A 13,266-nucleotide genomic window follows, 5' to 3' on the forward strand; every position below is an offset into this window, starting at 1 on the left:
GCGTTGCTATTTGTAATTTTTTTAGGTATCTATATAGCGCTGTCAATTTGTGCAGTGCTTTACATATATATTGTACATTCACATCAGTTCCTAACCCTCAAGGGGCATACAATCTAAGGTCCCTAACTTACATTCATACGTACTAGGGCCAATTTAGACAGGAGCCAATGGCAGAAATGTTAACCATTTAGCCACTGTGCTGCCCATATTCTTCTTTAAGCTCTCGAGTCTCATTTCATTATGTCCCTAACATACTAACCGAAAATTATTAGTCTTTGTCTATTGACGTGTATACCCAAGGTGTCAGAGGTGTCAAGGTCTTTGTCAAGGTCAAGGTAAGAACAGAGGACTCCCGTGACACATATAGATGGTGCTATGAGATATTGCAACTATGGTTTCCCTTTTAAAAACAAAGTCACACAAAAGGCAAATGTATCATATTGTTTATCCTTCCAATTGAACAGATGCAAAATACACATAGTCAGCCCCAATAATTACAGAGCATGTATTGTTCATACAAAGACAAATGGCACATGGCATAGACTAAAAAGACATAATTTGTTCTTACAATATGTGCAAATCCAACGTCTTTACTTTAATTTTGTGAATAAATCTCACATGTGCAAAAAGCCATCACACTGATTTAACAGGTGTACATATTACTACAGCAATGTGATAGGTGTATTAACAGCAAGTAAAAAATATGTCACCAGTCTTACAGTTCTCATAGATGCTTTTGCTTGCTTTGGCCTATGTGTTGGGGTTCATAGGTTTTAATAATTGTTATGTAGAAAACAAATAAAAAAAGATGAATTTATCCAAAAGTACAAGAGCATTTAGAAAAGGCATTATAATCAGGTTATACCTCAGTGAAATCTCTTTACAGAAACTATATTTTTGGGGTAATGGGGGGAGGTCACTAAAAAAATTAAAGTGCTTCACTTGTCCTCTTTAATGGATAACATTGGAAGTGGCTTTAGGCTGATGTCACACAGGAGCTTCTGTCACTAGAGACCAATTGTCCATGGCAGAATCACTAAAAAGGCTGCCTTTGTGTCCCAATGAAATTACTTCCTCTGCAGCCACACGCAATGAGATGTTGCTCTAATGGTAGCTGAATCTCAATCACTAGCAATGAGAGCGACATCTTGCTGCCTCACCTACAAAGCCTTTTCGCGATTCTGCTGCTGGTGATTTTTGGCAAATTGACATCAGCAGGACCACTAAAAAGTCACCCATGTGTCATCAGCCTTACGCTAAAAGCTGGTGATACATAGGTTGATTTGTAGGTTGATCAGATGAAAATGTAAAGATGGTCACACACGCTGCAATCTGATTTTACTAATTTTGCACAATGTCTCTTAGCTTTACCAAACTATGTAGTGTGAAGGCCTAACTGCAGAATACATCCATTTTATATCCAGTTAAGCAGGCCTTGGAGTTACATACTGTAGCTGTTATCTGAAGGAGATTGTGCAGTTAGAATGCAATATTTGGGGCCAGGTAAGGAGTTCCATACAACAGTTTTAAAGTGACTCTGCACTGAATTGCAACTAAGGACACTATATGGCCAAACGTTTGTGGGCACCTGACCATCACAACTATATGACTCCCATTGGAAAAAAGCACAGACGTTAATATAGAGTTGATTTACATCCATAACAGCTTCTAGTCCTCTGGGAAGACTTTCCACAAGCTCTTGGAATGTGCATCCATTTAACCAAAAACAACATATTTGAGTTCAGGTACTGATGATGGATGAGGAGATCTGGCTTGCAGTAGGCATTTCAGTTCCTACCAAAGATGACCATTGGGGTTGAGGTTTGGACTTTGTGCAGGCCACTTCAGTTCTTGCAGACCATACTCATCAAATCATATCTTTATGGAGTGGTCTTTGTGCACAGGGACATAGTAATGCTGGAACATGAAAGAGCCTTCACCAAACTGTTGCCACAAGGTTGGAAGTGCACAATTGTCATACATGTCTTTGCATGCTGTAGCAATAACAGTGCAAGTCAATAATTTGGAGGCCTCTCTACATACTCTTAGTCATATAGCCTAGATGTGATGGTCAGGAGTCCAAAACCTTTTGGCCATAGAGTAATTGTCGATTAATCCAAAGGAGACTAGACTGTATCCAGAATTTAAAGTTTGTGGTTAGCTTAAGAGTTTCAACAATCTTAAAACAACATGCCCCAATATGCAATTAAAAAGTAGTAATGTCTTAGTTTGGAACTCTCCACTAAAGAAACTAACACCCATCCCACATGCAACAGCAACTAAGCCTGACATCTGCCCGCTGAGGCACTGAGCTTTGAGTTGTGGGAGGATTAGTGTCACATGTTCGCTAATGCACAAAAGTGCTGTTTTTTTCTTTCTGGAGTTCCAGAGGGAACACTAGAAAGGTTAAAGCAAGCACAATATGGTGCTACCAAACTGACATGCTGCTTCTCGACGTTTGTAGAAAAAGACAGTACCTTGATATTTTTAACAGTTCAGATAAAGTTTATGCATCACAGGAATTATTTAAGAATACCCAATGCATTTTGGGATTTCCATGGTTTGATGATGCTGGACTAAGAGTGGTGGTTTAGGTGAAAATGTTTGGGAATTTGAAGATAATATTGATCATTGATTTAGCTGTTAGGCAAACCTATCCAGATTCTGGATTTGCAAACATTTTTCAGTCCATCAAAATTAAACCCTAAATAAGATGTCCCCTTGGCACATGCTGTTTCATATACAATTACTGATAAAAAACCTAATCTAGATGACATGTGTCCAACACAAGGCCCACAGGCCGAATCTGGCTTGCCAGGTCATTTCATGTGGCCCTCTCTTGCAGCACCCTCCCTCCCCCCCCTTGTATCCGCCCCACCTTGTCTCAGCAGTCGGCAGCAGAGATGCGGCCAATGATGAAATTGAGTTTGACGCCCCTGTTCTAGACTGTCAACAATATTTTGACAATGTATTTTTCCTTAACCTTCAGGACATTATTCTGTGGGCCAAGTCAGGTCCCTTTGTACATTTGAGAGCTGCTTTATACACAAGTGTCACACTAGATTGTCATACCTACAGTGGGGTCCAGCACTCCACCACCTCACCTTCCCATATTACTTTCCTTAGTTATGATTCAATATAATGGAGTTGACCTTAAACGTTTAAATCCTAAACCAGATCTTTGCTGCAGTTCCTGACCCTTCATGGTGATCTAGCTCCACCTCTGTGAACAGAACTTCCTTGTCCCCTCTACCCCCCAAGGACTGGATTCTCCGTCTATTCCTATGGATAATCAACGCCTTAGAAACACTGAAGGCTTTCTTTATCCTCCGCTTTAATTTATTCTGCTATAACAGAGAGTCTCCCCCCATCCTGCTGCATAAAATAAATAATAATATAAAAATGGTCCAACAAGAGAGCAAGACCTTCTTGTAATGGCTGCAGCAGGTGGATAATCTACGAGCTTGGAGGATTCTTGGAGTCTGACGAAATGATCACATTTTGCTAGGGGTGGTGAAGGAAACCTTTTATCTTGAATAAATACCTGCCAGTCTGTGTTCAGCATAGTAGTCTAAATAAATTTTAAAGGCAGATAAGAATTTTAGTTTAATCTGGTTAAAGAAACATTATTCAGATTTCAAATTTGGTCATGGAGACACTAATAGACATGTCCCTACTGTGTGTTCAATAACGGTGAAAAATGGTCTTAAAATTCAAAGTGAAAGTTCAGAGGGTTTTGGCTTGGGTATCCGCATTGTTTTTGTTTCGTACAGGAAATTGGTGTACATCTGACCAGGAGTTGTTACAAAATGGTGGCAGCTTCTGCATCGCTACTTCGAGGGTCTTTGATACCGATGATCAGATCGTTGCTCCTGCGTGAACCATGGACCAAAGAGAGGATGTGTGTCTGGTCTAGCCGGTGTCCTTTCAATTCCAGGCCCTGGGTATCATTTTCTGGAAAATCACCTAATGACAAATATATATATATATATGGTTATTTTTCAGAGATAAAGAAATACAGCAGATTGTCTAGTCAGTAGTGCACTGAATGTCAACCGAATCTGGCCACAGTTTAAATGACAAGTTGCATTTAGGCCTCATGCACACTTCAACTAAAAAAATGTTGCTTTTACAGGCATTTGAGTGTTTTTTTTCTGTGCTTCTAAACTGCCCTCCATGTTAACCTCCACACATAGGCGTTTACAGGCGATTAGAGGCCGGAAAAAAAACATCACTTGTGTGTTCAAGAAGGGACCGTTTTCTCAAAAGCAAATTGCTTGACATGCTTAAACGTGGGTAAATGCATCTAAACGTGCGTTAAAGCTAGACACAATTAGCACTTGAGCATTTTTTTATTTCAATGACCAGAATGAATTAATAGTCTGGCCAATTAAATTAATAAACACCTAAGCGTGCAACATGCCTAAATGTGTTTGAAAAAACATGACTTAGACTCATAGTTGTTTTTCTCTTGCCAGGTGTGCACGAGCGAAGAGCAAAGTAAATCAGATACACAGTTGAAATACCAATATGTGAACTACTTTGCCTGCCTGGAAATGAATAATTCTGTTCAGCTAGTCTTATAATTCACACACTCTTGTCACTGCATAAGCAGGTAGAGGATACAACTGTTTCATGTTTCAGCTTTGCAGCTCCCTTTTACACCTTTATGTTCACTTGACAATGTATCAGCTTCATCATACTACAGATTCATTATCCAAGTCAGTGTCACTGACACAGGAAGTTGCAAAGCTGAAACAGGAAATAACGGCATCATCTGCCCGGCATGCACTGTGGTTGGCAGGTGTGAATCATAAGACTGGCTGTTTATATATAGGAAACGCTGCACAGTACAGGTTTCAGAAGCAGACCCTTCCAGAACCCATGATGAAGTGAATTATGGAGAATTCAGGGTAAGGAAAGCATAGCACAAGCACAGTTGTTGTGTCTGGGAACTATTAGCATTTTTATGATTGATTTTACTTTTTGCATGCCTGGTCAAGAAGCACTTACTGTACACCATGGGCATACACGTGGCAGTTAGGTCATGTCTGCACAGTCAACAGCCCTCCTAATTCTATGACCATCTTAATACAGTATAATATATATTATAGACAACTCACTATCAATTTGCAGGAGGTTAGTCTCGAGGTCTGGATGCAGCCGTCCTTGAGATATACTATCGCTCAGATTCTTGTTAAATGATAAAACATTTAGCAGGACCTGTAAGCAAAAAATGAAGTTATATAGTAATTTAACTAAAAAAATTATTAAATAAGTAAAAAAATACTTATTGGGACTGGAGCAAGTATTCTATTTAGCTAGGCTTCCACGCAGCAGTGTCCCCATCATTAGATGTTCCCCATCAGTGTTCCCCTCATGAAAGGTCCCTCCATCAGTCTCCACCTCATTAGAGGTCCCTTCATAAGGGCCCCCCCCATTAAAGATCCCTCCATCAGTGTCCCTATCATTAGAGGTCCCCCATCATTAGAGTTACCCCCATCAGTGTCCCCATCATAAGAGTTACCCCCATCAGTGTCGCCATCATTAGAGGTTTCCCTAAAAGTGTTCCCCACATTGAATTCCCTTACCGTGGGCTGGATGGAAGACTTGGAGCCAGGAACCAGTAGCCAGAACTCTGTGGGAGGGACTCGATGGGCGGGATTTGGTGGGCCCGGGAACACAGTTCAGGAGCCATGTCTAGATGAGGATGTTCAGTTAACTTCCCCTCAATTGAATGGTGGGGCAGACCTACCACGTGGTTGGTTGCTAGGTGCCAAGTGGACTCAGCAACCAACCACTAATGCTGGCAGGGGCAGACGGGAGGGGGACTGTAGCGGCAGAGCCACAGAAGAATCATTGGCAACACTGCTCATGATGCCCAGGCCCCCTACATGTGGCTGTCCCCCCCTGATGACGGCCCTGTTACACCTCTGGCAGGTGTCACTTGGGTGTGGTCCACAACCCACACAACCCTACAGCAGCACCAGTGTATTTGTGGCCATTAGAAGCATTCTAAAGCTTTAAAACAGTTCATAGACTAAAGGTCAACTCTGCGTATTTCTAGGTGAGCATCAACTGAATCACCCACTAGCTTCTTGTATCTTTCAGAGAATCTATTAGCAAAATATCCATCCAGTAATATGTGCCTCTGTCCCATCAAACAAGGGCATAATGAGAAATTTACTGTCCTGTAGGTTAACTATTGAAATATTTTTTTCATTCTTCATTACAGAAAATCTACAGGGACAATGTCAGACCATCATTTGTCTCTGTAATAGCCACCATGGGACAAGGGGGATATCATGCAACCAGATGCCATGTAAATAGGAAACCAGCATTTGATTCAATGTCTGTTTGGGTATACAGAACATAGATTTTGAATCGTTTAGTGAATCTGGCCTTTAAACAGCCTGGCTTAAAGAACAGAATGCCAATAGTTTCAATTTAACTCTGAAGGCCCAGAATGGGTATACCTCTGGTGCCCATGGTAGTCATCCTCAAAGCACGTAAGCCATTTCTACGACATTAGGGCAGCACCTATGTTAATTGTAAACGTTCGGACGTTGAAGAATTGTGCCTACTGTTCTGAGGGCCTTTGGATGTTATGGATTTTAATATGCACAAGATATGTATTCACATCAAGTATTTCAGGAGTACAAGACATTTATTTGAATAAAATTGAGGATTTTACACTATTCTGGTAAGCTCTCTATTCATTATTCAGTGTCCCAAATTAATTGTGATAATACTAAACTATTTTATTTTGGGAGTTATGAACAGGACAACCCACCACCAACACTCATACCAACCATCATTCTGTTGCTGTCTCTGGTTGCCTGAAGCAGAACCATTTCGAGTTGCTTTAAAAACCAGTTGACTGCCTAGTTTGTGAAGCAGGCACAGTGTGTGGTTTATCTTGATTTTGTTTCAGAACAATGACAGTAGAAACAGTGATATATGTTAAAAAAAAGCTATGGGTAGAAAATAAAACAGTTGTACTGTCTGACCTGAGTAATGCCAGAGAGGGCACGTTCTCCATTTGATCCTCCAAGGGAAAGGTAAGTACCACAAAGACCTTGTGCAGGCCTCACCACAGTGGGAAGCAGGAAAGAGAGGGGTCTTTTTCCAGGTTCAACAATGTTCTGCTGCAGATGAAACAAGTAAAATGATCATTTAGACTAGTAGGCCTCAAAAATTAGGCAGATCAGCAAAATAAAGCACCTGAAATAATTAATTGTGGACTGGATTGTGTTTTGTATACCTTTGCTTGCTTCCTGCCTGTCATAATGGTGCTGGTACACCTACCAACTACCGGGCAGCGTTCCAACCGAATTCCAACTTGATTCTGTACAGAAACCCGGGAATTGTGCCGCTAAGACAAATTTCCCTCACTTGCAGAAAATTATGGGAAATTTCTCCATTGGGAACACAGATCACAAAAAATTCCTCTTTTCAATAAATTGGGAAAGTATTAGAACCTCTGTCAGTGTGTTACTAATGCCTGTTTTCCTGTCCCAGTGACACCTGCTCCCCTAATTTCTCATCCTGCTATCATTTGTAAATGTCTCCAGTGGGGTCTTCTCAAGTCTTTAAAAAAACATCATGGTTAGAGAAAGGCTACAAGTTACTATTCCTAACATCTGAACACCTGGTTTCCAAGTGATTGGAGAAGAAGCCTGTATGTTATGAGGGCAATGTATGTGGACCTTCAGCCATTACCAATACTGTCCTCCGAGTTAGTGTTACGCTCTACAGTACACTTTACAAAAGTACATCTAAAGCCAAAACTTTTATTTTTTTAGTTTTGAAAGTAGGAATAAAACTTCTGGAAGGTTTTTGTTTCCTGGTGTGTGTCCAATCGAGGAGATTTCCACTTACTTGAGAGGCAACCCATCTTAGATACGGTAGCTTCCATTGGTACAGGTTTCCCCACTGGAAAATTTGCCCTCTATACCTTTTCAGGTGACAACTGTAAAAGTCTGGATATCACATCAACTTCTGCCCCAATGACAACGGTCACCACGTCACCAGGACAAAGAGAGAGAATGAATCTCCCCAGGTGTGAAGCAGACAGCAATAAGACACTAAACAAGTTTCTAAACCTTCCTTACTACATCCAATAGTAGAAAATGTTTTAGCTTTAGGTACATTTTAAAAGTAACTACATTATTAAATAAACCCAATAATATAATTGTGTTACATAAAATACCACTTACGGGATTTGGGGAAGAGCTGTTGTTGCTCTTATTGCTCCAAGAAAAGTCTAGGATCTGGCTGTTGAGAAGGACCCCCGATGTAGTCATTATCATACTGCCAAATGGACGGTTTAATGAGCTACAGGGAAAAAAAGACACAAGAGGAAATGAGAAAAGAGTTGTGTCCTTTCTGACAAACTGTGTCACAATTACTCACCTGACCACAGCCACAATAAAGTCATCAGGACCAACCACTAAAGCCTGGCTAGCAGATGGACCGACGTGCAGGGTGTGAAAGGGCACATAATCCTTAGGGTTGGCAGCATGAGATTCATTGATCTTTTTCCGGAAGAAGCTGGATTCCGCCTTACTGACAAAATAGAATTCATGTAAGATCATAAAAAGTCTATAGAAGTCTGCAAAAAATTATTTAGTTTTAGAGAGAAATTGATCAAATTTCAGTTGTGCTTCAGGTTGTTAATAAAGAGGAGCTTTACCTGTTAGGGATAGGTATGTGCTCTGCTATTTACTTGTATTCTATCCCTATTAGGGAACACGTTAACTCAGTAGTGGGCTGAAATGCTCCTACATAGGCTGACCCGTGTTCTGCCTGAGCTCAGGGCTGGTAACAGACACTTTGGGGTTGATTTAATAAAACTGGAGAGGGCAAAATCTGGTACAGTTGTGCATGGTAGCCAATAAGCTTTCAGGTTTTATTTCAAAGCTTAACCACTTGCCCTCCAGAGGATTTACCCCCCTTCCTGACCAGGCCATTTTTTGCGTTACAGCGCTGTGTTACTTTAACTGACAATTGCGCGGTCATGCAATGCCACACCCAAATGAGATTTGTGTCCTCTTTTTCCCACGAATTGAGTTTACTTTCGGTGGTATTTGATTGCCTGTGCATTTTTTATTTTTTGCGCTATAAGCAAAAAAATACCAATACAATTTTGAGAAAAAAACAATATTTTTGACTATTTGCTATTAAACATGTTCAGTAACAAAATTTATAAATAAAATTTTGGCTTATATTTAGGTCAAAATGTATTCTTCTACATGTCTTTGCTAAAAAAAATCCCAAAACATGTAAATTAATTGGTTTACGTGAAAGGTATAGCGTTTACAAATGGCGGTATAGAGACCAGGATTTTTTTTTTCCCTACTCGTAATCAGCGACATTTAGCGGGACTGCAGCAGGCATTCTGACACTGGAAGGGAACTAACTTAGTGTCACTGACATCCCCTGTGATACCAATACAGTGATCAGTGTTAAAAAACCAGTACTGACACTGTACTAATGCCACTGGGCAGGAAGGGATTAATGTGAGGGGCTATCAAAGGGTTAACTGCGTGTAGGGAGTGTTTTACTAGGGGGCGGGGGGTTTGTGCTTCACTGTAAGCACACTGATCGGGATGGTTGTGCTGTGCTCAAAGGAAATTCAAAGCCTGAAAATTCAAAGTAACACAACCAGCAACCCTAAGGATTGATAAGCTGAAATATATTACATTTTGGGTTTTAGATTTAGTTATCCCTTAATAAGGCTAGGTTCACATCTATGCAAGATGCAGTTGATGTGTTTTTCTGCCGTGTTTTGCGGTGCATTTTTTTAAATACATGTTTTTAATGCGTTTTTCTTTTTTTTCAGCTAATTGGAAAGTATGACAGTTCTGTTCTTGTAGTGTGACTTTGATGTGACTTTACACTATCTGGCACTCAAGCAGCTTCAAAGTCGCACTACATGAACAGAACTGTCATACTTTCCTATTAGCCAAAAACAATGCGACTTTGGACACATTAAGGGCTCCTGCACTACTTTGATGCAACTTTGATGCTGCTGTAATGCTACTTGAGTGCCAGAAAGTGTAAAGTCACATCAAAGTTGCATCAAAGTCGCACTACACGAATTAGCAAGAACCCCCCCCCCCACACAAACTGTATCAAAAACGCAACACTTGCGCTTTTGTTGCAGGTTCATGGAAGTCTATTACATGCAAAACGCAATCTGATGCAAGAAAAAAAGTCCCTGACCCTTTCCAAAAAAATGCACCAGTTCAAAATGCGCAGATGTGAAATACATCTATAAGAAATCTTGTTAAATGGACTGTAGCACATTCCTGTAAGATGGAAAATGCACTGAAATCTGCATAAATGTGAACCTGGGGTAATTACATACATTAGGCCAGCTTTTCTAAACCAGGGTGCCCAGGCACCCTGGGGTGCCTTGAGGTTTTTTCAGGGCTGCCCTGGCAAAATGTCTAAAAATTGCCCAAAGCTTATATACAAGCCAGCCAGTGGAACAAGCCTGTCTTTTAGTTACACAACGCTGCAGGTTTTCATAGTACACTATTACGGCCTTCTAGCAGCTGGCGTCCTGACAACCAATGACATCATCAGTTGATAAGGAGGATGTCAGCTGCCTGCACAGCATCCTAGTTTGATCATCCCCTGCCCCCCTCCATCAGTGCTGGGGTCACATTAGCTCAGTGATGGAGGAAAACTGAGGGAGAAGAGAAACATGGGAATACTAGTCAGTACCAGTGTGAAGTGTATTTGCTTTGGAAGAATAAATCACCTCTAATGGGTGTTCTACATGTGTGGATGTTGCTGTGTTATATAAAACTATTAGAATAGTTTTTCACATTTTAGAACGGGGTGCCTTAAGACTGTCCATAATTTTAAAGGGTGCCCCAAGACTGTCCATAATTTTAAAGGGTGCCTTGACTGAAAAAAGGTTGAGAAACACTGCACTAGGCAAGCTAGCAATCGGAGATCATGCAGTTGTAGAGACTTGTCACCAGAGGTAGCTGTTGCTATGGTATATATTTTAGTACTAGATACTGCAGTGTTTCTCAACCTTTTTGCAGTCAAGGCACCCTTTAAAATCAAGGATAATCTCAAGGTATTCCTAAAATGTAAAAAACTATTCTACACACATCGAGCAAGCCCAATATTAGAAGTGATTTATTCTTCCAAAGCAAACTACACCTTTGCACACTGGTACCGAATAGTATTCCAGTGTATCTCTCCCATTTTCTCTCCTTCAGTCTGCTAATGTTACCCCAATTCTGATGGAGAGGGGCAGGGGAGGGCCAAACAAAGATGATGTGCATGCACCCAACGTCCTTCTTATCAACTGATGATGTCATTGGTTGTTAGGATGCTGGCAGGTAGAAGGTCATAAAAGCGCACAATGAAAACCTGTGGCTTTGTGTACTAAAAGGCAGGATTGATCCACCTGCTGGCTTGCATACAATTTATGGGCATTTTGCCAAGGCACCCCTGAAGAAGCCTGAAGGCACCCCTGAAGAAGCCTGAAGGCACCCCAGGGTGCCTGAGCGCCCTGGTTGAAAAAGGCTGAGATACTGTATATCCCTAAACTGAAACTTTTTATTACTATTAAAGGTAAATCTGAAAGTTATTTTTCTCCCCAACAAAACTGTCAACCCCCTGCTGGGGGTACAGTATGGCAACTGTCTAAAATAACCGCTGAACCTCAGGTAAACAGCTAAACACAGAGCTGATATACTATAGATCACAGGTGTCAAACTGGCGGCCCTCCAGCTGTTGCCAAACTACAAGTCCCATGAGGCAATGCAAGATTGACAGTTACAAGCATGACTCCCAAAGGCAGAGGCATGATGGGAATTGTAATTTCGCAACAGCTGGAGGGCTGCCAGTTTGACACCCCTGCTATATGAACCTCCAATAGGATTTCAAATATCAGGGACCAATGCACAAAAGACAACCTAGCAAGGTTAGTGACTTCACTTTTCTCTACAACAGTTAAGCAGTACAGCTTGGTCACGCACCTGGCACCAGCCTGTGATTGGAAAATCAAGGGGAAACAGGACACTGACTAAAGCCTTAGACACATAGACCACTGCCCGAGGGCCTGGGGTCAGTAGAGGGCCCCATTAGATGCCCTTGGTACCTTTTTCATAGGCTTTTTTGAGTTTGGGCAAGGACACAGGGGCCCCACGATCCCCTATTGCCCAGGGGCCCCATGAGTTGTCAGTCCACCCCTGACCGGTACAGTGGAAAATGGCCAACATTCGGTCCATATGTACAGGGCTTTAGTCAGTGTCCTGCTTCTGCTTCATTTCCCCAGGACCGGCTTCTGTCAAATGAGCATGCTGAAAAACCAGCAGACAATCGGCATCCGATCAGTGTTCTCAACCAATGGCTACAAGCGCTGACCGGTGTGTTCTGGCGAGGGGGCAGTCCACAATAGCACAGCGGGGAGATCGCTGTACTAACATCTCATAGTACAGACCTCCCCAGTTTTTTTTCATTCAGGGTTGAACGAAAAAAACTTACCATGTGTACCAGGCATAAGTCCCCACTCTCTCCTCCTGTTGGCATTTTCAAAGTCTTGACTAGGGATGAGCTTAAGGTTCAGTCCATTCGCCAGCCCCATTCATTTATAGCCCCATACTTGTTACTGTATATGCAGCCTAACTGCAGTACACTAATAGATAACAAGGACTCAATTGGGTTAAATCAGATAACTGGAGTAATTTTTCTAGAAGAAACCAGTTAATAGACAAAGAGAACATAAAAACATTAAGAAAACATAAAAACACATAGGGTGTACTATTTGTCCTCTGAAACTGCATGTACATTTGTGCTGTGTGAATGGGGGAAAAAATAAATGTTAGGCTATTTCCTCTCCAGGTTGATTGTTATTTATTCATTTGAAAATGCCATATTATGGCCACTAGATGGAGATGTCAATAATAGGAAGTAAATATTTATTCAATATGGTTGTCTGCTTCAACCAGTGGCCATAATGTGTTATTTTCCTAAATTATTATATTCTTATAAATGAAGAACATTTGACCCGGGGAGCAAATAGCCTATAAAAAGTTGTTTTTGTCCAATTTTGCATAAAAAAAATGTACATATAGTTTCACAAGATGAATAGCTCTGCAAATATTTTTACAAATACAGCCCATAGTGATTCTGGTGGACAACCCAAATGCACAGAACAGCAACTGGGGTCACTGACCACAACAAAAACTTGACAGAAGTATTTACTCCAGTTTGGGGTGGATTTGGGGTTTAAGT

At 41.2% G+C, this 13,266-nt stretch overlaps 1 protein-coding gene across 1 annotated transcript in view; it reads right to left on the minus strand.

The window, feature by feature from the left end:
• Window positions 1–428: 428 nt before the first annotated feature.
• GGT7 (gamma-glutamyltransferase 7) overlaps window positions 429–13,266 on the minus strand; it is a 65,596-nt gene continuing 52,758 nt past the window's right edge. The window contains exons 11-15 of the mRNA XM_089673297.1: window positions 8,416–8,568; window positions 8,220–8,337; window positions 7,011–7,148; window positions 5,124–5,223; window positions 429–3,966 (exon numbers count right to left, since the gene is read on the minus strand). Of these exons, the coding sequence (XP_089529423.1) occupies window positions 3,803–3,966; window positions 5,124–5,223; window positions 7,011–7,148; window positions 8,220–8,337; window positions 8,416–8,568 (673 nt within the window). The 3' untranslated portion in view covers window positions 429–3,802. The remainder of the gene's footprint in view (window positions 3,967–5,123; window positions 5,224–7,010; window positions 7,149–8,219; window positions 8,338–8,415; window positions 8,569–13,266) is intronic.

This window comes from Staurois parvus, unplaced genomic scaffold (genome assembly GCF_062004578.1).
Source record: "Staurois parvus isolate SC_StPar_1 unplaced genomic scaffold, SC_StPar_1.0 ptg000137l, whole genome shotgun sequence".
NCBI lineage: Eukaryota > Metazoa > Chordata > Amphibia > Anura > Ranidae > Staurois > Staurois parvus.